Source organism: Maylandia zebra, linkage group LG16, assembly GCF_041146795.1.
Source record: "Maylandia zebra isolate NMK-2024a linkage group LG16, Mzebra_GT3a, whole genome shotgun sequence".
NCBI lineage: Eukaryota > Metazoa > Chordata > Actinopteri > Cichliformes > Cichlidae > Maylandia > Maylandia zebra.
This window is the reverse complement of record NC_135182.1, coordinates 36,272,821-36,282,742: the sequence shown is the minus strand read 5'-3', so window position 1 is coordinate 36,282,742 and position 9,922 is coordinate 36,272,821. Positions and strand designations below refer to the sequence as shown.

General features: G+C 46.6%; 1 protein-coding gene across 2 annotated transcripts; it reads left to right on the top strand.

Annotated features, from left to right (window-relative positions):
- Positions 1 to 5,416: 5,416 nt before the first annotated feature.
- Positions 5,417 to 9,922, top strand: LOC101483329 (T-lymphocyte activation antigen CD80). Of its 2 annotated transcripts, none has more exons than XM_076875395.1 (5): positions 5,417 to 5,700; positions 5,944 to 6,321; positions 7,276 to 7,569; positions 9,173 to 9,261; positions 9,427 to 9,922. In XM_076875395.1, the coding sequence occupies exons 1-4, from the start codon at positions 5,649 to 5,651 to the stop codon at positions 9,253 to 9,255; spliced, it is 807 nt and encodes a 268-aa protein (XP_076731510.1). In that variant the 5' UTR covers positions 5,417 to 5,648; the 3' UTR covers positions 9,256 to 9,261; positions 9,427 to 9,922. The 2 variants fall into 2 exon arrangements, with proteins under 2 accessions (XP_076731510.1, XP_004566123.2); XM_004566066.4 differs by having other exon boundaries at positions 9,170 to 9,261.

The following is a 9,922-nucleotide window of genomic DNA, read 5'->3' as shown; positions in this document are numbered from 1 at the left end:
TGAAACTCTCTGTGAAACCTTTTTTTCCCAGAGGAGTAAAAACCAAAAAGCAGAAGTCTGAGTGCCACATGTTTCGACAGATCGCCGTCAGACCTCCTTCTTTGTTGCCACTATCTGATCAGACAGGAAATGAACCTGAAACTGTGGATATTTGTTCTGCAATGTTTCATGTAACACATAAAAAAGCAAAGAAAACCAGGAATGTGGTTTATGACTGTGTGAAAGTTCAAATGTGAACTGACGAATTCAAGAAGCCGAACAGCACAAAGTCTCGATCTGATGGTACAAATGTGGCAGAGCTGCTTTAACCTCTCACACTCTGAACGGTCAGCTTAGTTTCAGTCATAAGTACAAATACTCTGGTAAAAATATAGATTTAAAGTAAAGGTACAGGCTATGAAATGTACTCAGAGTAAGAAAGTAACTTGTAGCTCTTTGAAGGATGTTTCTACCAGCTATTTTTTTGCAAAGCTAACTGAACCTTGTGCTATATTAATATAATAAATGTGTGTTATTGTAGGGTCCACCTCAGGGTGAGAGATGGAATACAGGACAAAGACATGCTGTGGAAGTGATTCAGTGCACAGAGGTCTGTTAACACAGAGTGAGTGAAGGTGTGTGGCAGCATCCAGTACCAGTGGCTGTGAGGAGTTATCACAGCCAGTGCTAATGATCCCAAGTTTGAAATGAAATAGAAGATGGTGAGAAAGAGAACACCTACAGCTGGTAAAGGAACAACGTCACCTGAGAAAATCATGGAGGAGAGCTGAGTCCAAGGAGAAGGCTGGAGGAGCTGCTGGTGTGATCGATCTGTGCTTCTTGCCAGGGAAAGTTAAGGTTTGGTGTTACCAGTTTATCTCATATCATATAGCTGCTGAAGCTGTGTGACATCACCATGACATTAGTCCTGAAGCCACCACGTCAGCAGACCGAGGCATTCGAAATGCCAGCGTACAGGTCCGTACAGGATGGACGTGGAACGCAGCCCAAGCAATAGACCGCAGAGAGGCTGAGGGTTTACCTCAACCTGGCAGAGCTGGCTAAAGATGGGGGGGGGGGGAACTATAAATATGGCCCAAAGCCACCAAGAAGGAGATCTCATCATCTCTGAAGTAAATGGAGTTTTTTTCTGCCTGTCCCGTTTGGCTCTTTTGCATCAGAATTTTTGTCTAAAGGCAAAGAAAGATGCCCAACGGATTTACTTTACCAAATGGACCATCCCAGCCCTGCCATATTGGTCTATTTGGTTCACCTTTTATTGTTTATTTTATTTTATTTTCACTTGCTACATACGGGACAGACATGACTGAGGGATAGGAAAGGGAGAAAGAAAGATGAAGGAAAAGAAAAACAGAAAGGAAGAGGGACAGTGAGAAAGGGCACTTAAAAAGAGAAAGAAGAGAAAAAAATCTCCTGGATCACCTGTTGAGAGAGAAAGAAGAGAAAACAAGCAAAAACAACAGAGCAACATACTAAACACAACACCATCAGGTTAATCTAGCTAAGTGTAAACAGCAGTAAATACTAAATATTGAATGTTGTTGTGTAGCAAGCAGGACCGACAGCGCACAATGTGCTTGGAAATAGATTAGATTAGATTAGATTAGATTAGATTAGATTAGATTAGATGAAACTTTATTAATCCCTCGGGTGGGTTCCTCCGGGAAATTCAGTTTCCAGTAGCAAAGCACCGAAAGAAGTTGCATGTTACAGATACATTAAGGGGAATGAGAGTAAGGATATAAGCATAAATACAAATACACCATATATACACATATATAGATACAGAATATACAATATGGATAAATAGGATTGCTCATTTGAGTGAGTATATTGCACAGTGATTATTGCACAGTCAAATATAAGAAAAAAGACAAAACAAAAAACAAATATTGCACAGTGTAGAAAAGCACCCACAACTCAGTTGTTCCTGCCCTCCCTTGTCCCCCTGTTTCTCCTCCCTCTCCCCTCCAGTGAGGCCAATAGAGGTGTAGTTTATGTCTATGAACAGTGAACACCTGTGTACACACAGGTGTGGATCAGCGCGCTTGTATTCAAAAGGTCATGGTCTGCTAGAGGGTGTGGGGGGGCCACAGCCCCGTCCTCCAGGGCGTGAAGCAGGTATGGAGGAGATCAAAACTCCAGACATCCAGAGGCCCCCAGAACACAAGAGACCAAGGAAGACCAACAGAGGGGCAGCTGCGCCACTGTCCCAGAAAGAGCTGAGGAGAGTCCCAGATGAGGGCTCACTCAGCAGCCACGGAGCAGAAGCCAGGGGGGGTTGCAGTGACGCGCCCGTGAGCTCCGCCGGCAGCCAGCCGTGCCCGAGTGACCGAGCCCCAGGCCGAGAGGCCGGGGGCACCCCACCTCCGAAGTGGCCCGAGCGAGCCCCAGGCTCCAGGCCCCGATAAGCGGCCGCCAAGGAGTGAGCCGGTGTGTACCTGGACGCCCATCCCCAGACACAAAGAACCACCAACACACCGATGTCTGAGGGCGTCTGCCACTGGCAGGGGAAGTGGTGGTGGGAGATAGGCCTCCAAACCTTGGAGGGCCTGAGATGTCCCCAGAGAGGTGGCGTCTGATACCCAACCTGACATATAGACACAGACATACAGGCACACACAGACACAAACATCCATTCCCACCCTCATGCTTTGATAGAAGTAACTAGTAATGTAACTAAGTTACTAATTTAAAGTAACTTACCCAACACAGGGTATAAATAACATGAAAGTATGGATCCATCCTGCATCCTTGTATCAGCAGTATTCTGCAGACACTGTAGTGACGTCGTCTGGACCAGAATCTTGCACGAATGTTTCCAGAACCTCGTTGAATCTGTGACACGAAGAATGAAGTTCTGAAGAAAAAAAGTGTCTCCAACCTGCTGGCAGCAAGGTGTACCTAATAAATTGGTAGGTGGTAGGTGTACAGTCAGTGAAGGTGCAGTTTTCTCTGTGGTGGGGTTGGGTGGACTGTCCCGGGCTCTGTGGGGCCGGGGGGCGCTGCTGCGCTGGGCCCTGGTCTGGATGGGCCTGGGCCCCCTTTCCCTGGTGGGTCGCGGAGTATGGGAGTGCCTACTGGGGTCAGCGGGGGAGCTGGCCCCAGGGAGGGGTCACCTGCCCCTCCCCTCCTCCCCATCTCCAGCTGCCTCCCTCCTCCCGCTCCACCACAACCACCCACACATGCAGGGCCTTGGAGTAGGGGTATGTCACCAGGGTGCAGAGGAGGCTACCCCCCCCCCCCCCCCCCCCTGTTCCCTTCAGGCTGCCTCTGCCTCAATTTTATCCCACAACTTAGACATTCACATTACTCACACTCTCATTACACATACATATAGGATCTTGGGGGTGGGCACGATACACGGAATCCAAAGTACCATCAGGGTGTACACCCCACCCCTGACGTCGTTGCCCACCTCTCAATTTTGAATACACGTAGACATTGAGGGCTAGCAGGAGGGACCATGCGCTTACCTGCTGCTCTCTGGCAGGTAGCTCCATGCCCTCCTGGGTTTTAAATGCACCTTAGAACACACATGCATCAACACTACAATGAGCGGGTGGAGGGAGGTTTGGAGTCTTCTCCCACCCCCATTCTCTGCGGCCTGCTGGAGCGGGGGGGCTAGGAGGAGGAGTTGGCCGTCCAACTGCGGTCTGGAGTGTGGGGCCTCCCTGCTGCTGCGGAGTCGGGGCGGTCTGCCTCCCCCCACCGCAGGGAAAAGGGTAACACCACCTGGGTCTGGGTGCAGTTCCCCCCTCCAGGGGCAAGGGTACCTAGACCCGGTTCGTAGAGTACGCTTGGGGAGTGTGATCGTGTGTACAGCGTCTCTTTATGTCTGTCTCCACGTTGGTTGAGTGTGGAGTAAGTGCATATGAGAGCATGAGGGTGGGAATGGATGTTTGTGTCTGTGGGTGCCTGTATGTCTGTGTCTATATGTCAGGTTGGGTGTCAGGCGCCACCTCTCTGGGGACATCTCAGGTCCTCCAAGGTTTGGAGGCCTATCTCCCCCCACCACCACTTCCCCTGCCAGTGGCGGACTCCCTCAGGTGTCGGTGCGTTGGTGGTTCTTTGTGTCTGGGGATGGGCGTCCAGGTACACACCGGCTCACTCCTTGGCGGCCGCTTATCGGGGCCTGGAGCCTGGGGCTCGCTCGGGCCACTTCGGAGGTGGGGTGCCCCCGGCCTCTCGGCCTGGGGCTCGGTCACTCAGGCACGGCTGGCTGCCGGCGGAGCTCACGGGCGCGTCACTGCAACTCCCCCTGGCTTCTGCTCCGCGTCTGCTGAGTGAGCCCTCATCTGGGACTCTCCTCAGCTCTTTCTGGGACAGTGGCGCAGCTGCCCCTCTGTTGGTCTTCCTTGGTCTCTTGTGTTCTGGGGGCCTCTGGATGTCTGGAGTTTTGATCTCCTCCATACCTGCTTCATGCCCTGGGGGACGGGGCTGTGGCCCCCCCACACTCCCTAGCAGATCGTTACATGGAGAAACCTTTGGAATGCAAGCATGCTGATCCACACAGGTATGCACACAGGTGTACACACGGGTATTCACAGACGCGGACTACAGCTTTCTTGGCTGCTGCCTCAAAGCACATTGTGCTCTGTCTATCTTGCAACCAGCCTGATCAGAGGAGCCAAAGGTAAGAGAGAGACAACCAACTTCAGAATTAAACCACAGCAACAGGAAGCTGTAACGAGTCTCCTCCTATTGGCCATAGTTGGGTTTAACTGCTGGGCAGCAAACGGAGCCTTCTTTATCTTGATGCATGCTCAGTCATCCAGGTAAGTAAATCTCCAAAATTCAGGATGTTTTCAGTGGGAGAAAAGTTTCGTCATCATCAGGTGACGTCTTCAGTCTCAGCTGACTGCAGGTTTCCAATCTTATAACCAGGACATTTGCATAATGACTGAAACCAGCCCACTGAAGGAACAATGGGCTGGGAGGTCTGTTCCTTAATTTTAATTATGCAAATTCTCATGAACATTGATCAACATCCACTGTTTATAAGACTGGGGAAACCTGCAGTCAGCTGAGACTGAAGAAGTCACCTGGATGAGTGACGAAACGTTTCTCCCCCAAAACGCTACGTCCAGGTGAACAGAATCAGGTATCCTCATTGGACCTGCAAACATCTGTGAGTCATGGTCCTGCTTTCCTATTGTATCAAACTGATTTCACATCTGTAACTAGCAGCAGGTGTTTTTTAAAATCAACGAAGTCAGCTAAACGTCCTCAGCAGAGCGGAAGCTGTTTAAAGTGCAGAGCAGAAAGTACTCTCTGAATCTGGTACTCGATGACCCTTTGATGGGTAGGAAGGGCTCAGACAGTCTCCATGTCCTCCAAACAGACGTCATTTCCTATTCAGCAGCTATTTTGCATGTCCCACTTCCTCTGCAAAACAGCTAAAGCACATGAGCTGCACGTGGTCACAGGGTACAGATAGTGCAGATATTAGTTGGTGTCTGTAGGGCTTTAAATGTGTATCATCAGAGCTTTGTTGTGATTTATTTTGAAACGATGAGTCAGCGCTGATGCCACGGGGAAATACCGGAGTCAGAACAGAAAGTATTTCTTGATCTGCACATGAGTTTAGCCTCGTTTGTCGTGTTGGTGTTCACTAACATCCATTTTGCTCGCTGGTCTCTGATAAAATGCTCCCCAAAGTGATTTCTGTATTTGGATTATTTTCCAGTTTCGTGGTTGGTAAGTTACTCCAGTTTAAATGTGTGTGTGTGTGTGTGTGTGTGTGTGTGTGTGTGTGTGTGTGTGTGTGTGTGTGTGTGTGTGTGTGTTGGTGGTAATACACCAAAGCTAACTAGCGTCTTTAGCTTTTGGCCTATCTGGAGCTAAACTTAGTCTACAGATGTGAGTGTTTGGTGTTGGAGTGTCGCAGCTTTTGAGGAATCATTCATCTTTAACAGTTTTCTGTCTTCTTTTTAATCTCAGCGGGCGATGCGACTCTCGTGCGTGATGTTAACACCACCATCTCTCACTCGGCAGTCCTCGAATGTAGCATACAGGATAGAGCTATCACGGACTGGAAGAGTCTCCGATTTTATTGGCAAGATGATAGAAATGTGGTTTTGTACTCCTATAATAACGGAAGAAAGGTAGCGGAGCATGTAAACGAGCTCTATCAACACAGAGTCACAGACTTCCCTCAGGACATAGTCAGAGGCAATATCACCATCGTACTCAAAAACCTGACTCTTGACGATAATGGAAGAACATACTCATCATTTGCAGCAGTGCTGGACGACAGCGGGACGACGCGATACCACCTGGAACACACACAAATCTGTGAAATGACTTTGCATGTAGCTGGTGAGAAAGGTTTCTGTTTTCCTCACAAAAATAGGAAAGGCAAGTTAGACCGGCACACACCGGGCTGGCTAGTAACACGTGACATCATCAGCACAGATTATATTTCACCAGTTTAGCTTTTCAACGATGGCCATGTTGAGCTCATGCTGCAGCAAACACTGGGCTGCACGAACTGCAGACCTGAGCATGCTGAATAACTTTTAATTCACAGAGCTGCCTAGCAACAGATGACATCATCAGAGGTCAAACATAGGCAGCTACAGTCAGCACAGATTACATTTAGAGAAAATCTGTAGTTATTATGATTTATGCAGAATGTGGAATTTCCTTTTTGAGGTTTTGCTGTCAATGATTCAATTTAATTTTATTTATACAGAACCAAATCACAACAACAAGGCCTTTATATCGTAAGGTAAAGACTCAACAATAATACAGTAACAACACTAATAGATTTATTTAATGTTTATACCCCCTCAGCCATGAAAGGCTGATGAGGTGTTGAGAGTCCACATCATTGATATTCTGGTTTTACACACTGTCCTATTCTCAGAGGATCAAAAGTTGTTGACATATTTGCATTAAATTTTATTATAATAATTATTTTACCTGATATAACAAAAGCATTTCCCAATATGAGATTAAAAAAATGTCTTAAAATAGGAAAAACCCTTTTTGTTTGCTCTGTAATCCAACATATTACAAACAAATTACTGCAAAATACAAAAACAAACAAAAATAACACAAATTAGCTTAGCTCAGCTTAGCTAACATGCTGTCATGGCTAGCACGCTCATGTTGTTAGCAAACCCAGGACAGCTGTTTCCAGCATGCATGCTAACTGGATGTAGCTTCATATTTAGTGCACAGATACTGGAACGCTTTTCCTTTTCCTGTTTAACGCCCACTACAAAAATCAAAAAAGTGAAGGTGACCTTTGTTCTCCTCTCTCCTCAGTGCCGTACCAGGAGCCCAGGCTGGACGTTAATACAGAGGCTATGTCTGCAGTGTGCAGTCTGCAAGGAGGATTTCCTGCCCCTGACATACAGTGGGTCCTCCTCCATAACAGCTCCCATCAGGCAGTGGAGTCCAGGAACGTCAACACTGAAACGAAGCAGAACGTCCACGATCACCTGTACAGCTCCCGCAGCATCCTGCACATCCCTGCAGGTCGTCACGAGGCCGTGAGCTGTCTCAGCCACAACCCCACCCTGAACAGGACTGTCAAGGTCACCCACTACTTCAACACAGGTACGCTCCACATCGTCCAGTCAGCCGAGGGAAGGTAAACTACAACAGCGCGAAGGGGAGCGCTCTAATAATGATGAAAGTGACACCAACTGACAGTCAAAGAGTCGGTTAGTGGATATACGTCACTTATAATGAAGTGTTTTTAAAATATATGTGAGACATATTTTTAAGATGTGAATCTCAGGTGATGGAACCAAAAATGCCTGAAGATAAAAAAGTTTCTCTGAGCGTATCATCATCTTATTACTGTTATTACTACTACTGATTTATATTTATAATAATTTATGGTTATTATTCTAGCGCTGACGAGTGTACGAATTATGAGAGCTGACAGGAAATATGCTGAGTAACCTCAGACCATCACTATTTTAGTTTGTGCAAACAGGACATGAGGAGCTCATTCACAGCAAACTGACAATCACAGGGTGCAAAGACTACAGCGATGTGCAGCTGTCAGCCGTCAGGCAGTCAGACCTGAACACGCTGAGTAATCGTGGAAGGTTCAGAGCTCTCGAGCTGCTGTTCAGCTGAGAGGAAAATAAATCCTCAGACGTCTGCAGAGAAACATCTGTGCTGGTTTATCATGCATGCAGGTCGTCCTGTGTCCCTGCAGGCCTCCCTACATAACCTGCTCCGTGTTCCATTCTTACAGAACTAAAAACAGCTAAAACACTCAAATTTCAATTACAGAACCATAAACGAGTCCCTCAGTAGTCAGTCAAGCTTTGATTAGATTAGATTAGATTAGATAGAACTTTATTAATCCCTCGGGTGGGTTCCTCTGGGAAATTCGATTTCCAAAAAAGCACAGCACCGACAGAAGTTACAGAGTTACAGAATATTACACACACATATATATAAATACAGAGACAATATAAATAAAATATACGAAGGGGATAAATAGAATAAATAGGAATAAAAAATAAAAATACAAGTGAATTGCACATTTCCAGTACTGAGGTCTATTGCACTGTTTGATTGATTGATTGAATCTTTATTTTGAACATGTTGAAAAAGTATAAAAAAATAGAATTAACTATTGACTATTTACAAAAGAAAAAAGTATTGCACAAAAGGTATTGCACAGTGAGGTGAAGAGGCACTACAGCTTAGTTGTTCCCCCCTCCTTTGTCCCCCTGTCTCCCCTCCCTCTCCCCTCCAGAGAGGAGTTAAACAGTCTGATGGCGTGTGGGACAAAGGAGTTTTTAAGTCTGTTAGTTCTTGTCTTTGGGAGAAGCAACCTGTCACTGAACAGACTCTTCTGGTTGTTAATGGCCGTGTGCAGAGGATGTCTGGCATTGTCCATAATGTGCAGGACCAGTGTCGCTTTTGCCATTTGATTATGTTCTTTTTGTATCTGTATCGATCATTCATGTCTTATTTCAGACTGACGTAGGCGACACAACCATGAAACATGTTTCTGCAGAAGAAGTTTCAAAGTCAAAGTTCAACCTGAGTCAGAGTTCACCGTACACTGAGCATCCCTCTGACTCAGAGACATTTACTCAGCCCTGTAACTCTGGCTGATCGTCGGGGGAACTCAGAAACTTGCCCTAGGATGCTCTGGTATGAGGCTGACTGTTGGTGTCTCGGTGTTCAGCAGGTGCAGCAGCGAGGAGCTCACCTGCAGCCCTAACTGTATATCTGATAGCAGCTGCTGTGGTTCTTCTAACAGCTGTGCAGTGAGCAAAGGTGAGCATGAACTATTTACTTTTTACTATCTAACATGTGAAAGAGGTCGAGCATGTTAAACGCAGACACACAGACAGATGTGTGGTTTTCCCATGATGCATGTGTAACATGAACATGAAGGAAACAGCTGATGTGCTTACAGCTGCAATCATCTGTGTGTTTCAGCCACCCGAGGTAGAGCGATGCAGCGTTTCGGTGGTGGAGGGGTGAAACCGTGTGCCATGGAGACACTTCAGCGTGTTGTATGTTGCACCTTATCTGTGCGTGATATTGACGGTGCGCACACTCTGAATCTGGGTTTCATGGGTCCTGCTGGGTGGCACTAAGCTGGTGCTTAAAACAAAACTTGAAGCTATATCTGCTCAGGCTGGAGTATTAAACCCACCACAGTGTGAAACACAGCAGTTACTGGACCATCAAACGTCATGCTGGGCGCCTGTTTAACTGAATGTTATGTCCACGTGCTGTTATGTCTTTAGAAGTGTTATTTAAAATAAATCAAAGAGTTATTTAGATGAAAATGAGGCTGTGTGTGTGAATCTGCCACATCTACATGTTGTGGTGAAGTGTTCGTCTTAATGTGTCTTTTTAAATAAAACACAAAAGTAAAGACGGGTTCTACTGAAAAATGCTAAAAAAAAATATTCCTGCTGCAGCTGCT

Excerpts from the sequence above, each read along its gene's own strand:
- LOC101483329 (XM_004566066.4), top strand. The coding sequence starts at position 5,649 with ATGCTCCCCAAAGTGATTTCTGTATTTGGATTATTTTCCAGTTTCGTG. Across the intron at positions 5,701-5,943 it reads ATTTTCCAGTTTCGTGGTTG|CGGGCGATGCGACTCTCGTG; the intron begins GTAAGTTACTCC and ends TTTTAATCTCAG. Across the intron at positions 6,322-7,275 it reads AATGACTTTGCATGTAGCTG|TGCCGTACCAGGAGCCCAGG; the intron begins GTGAGAAAGGTT and ends CTCTCTCCTCAG.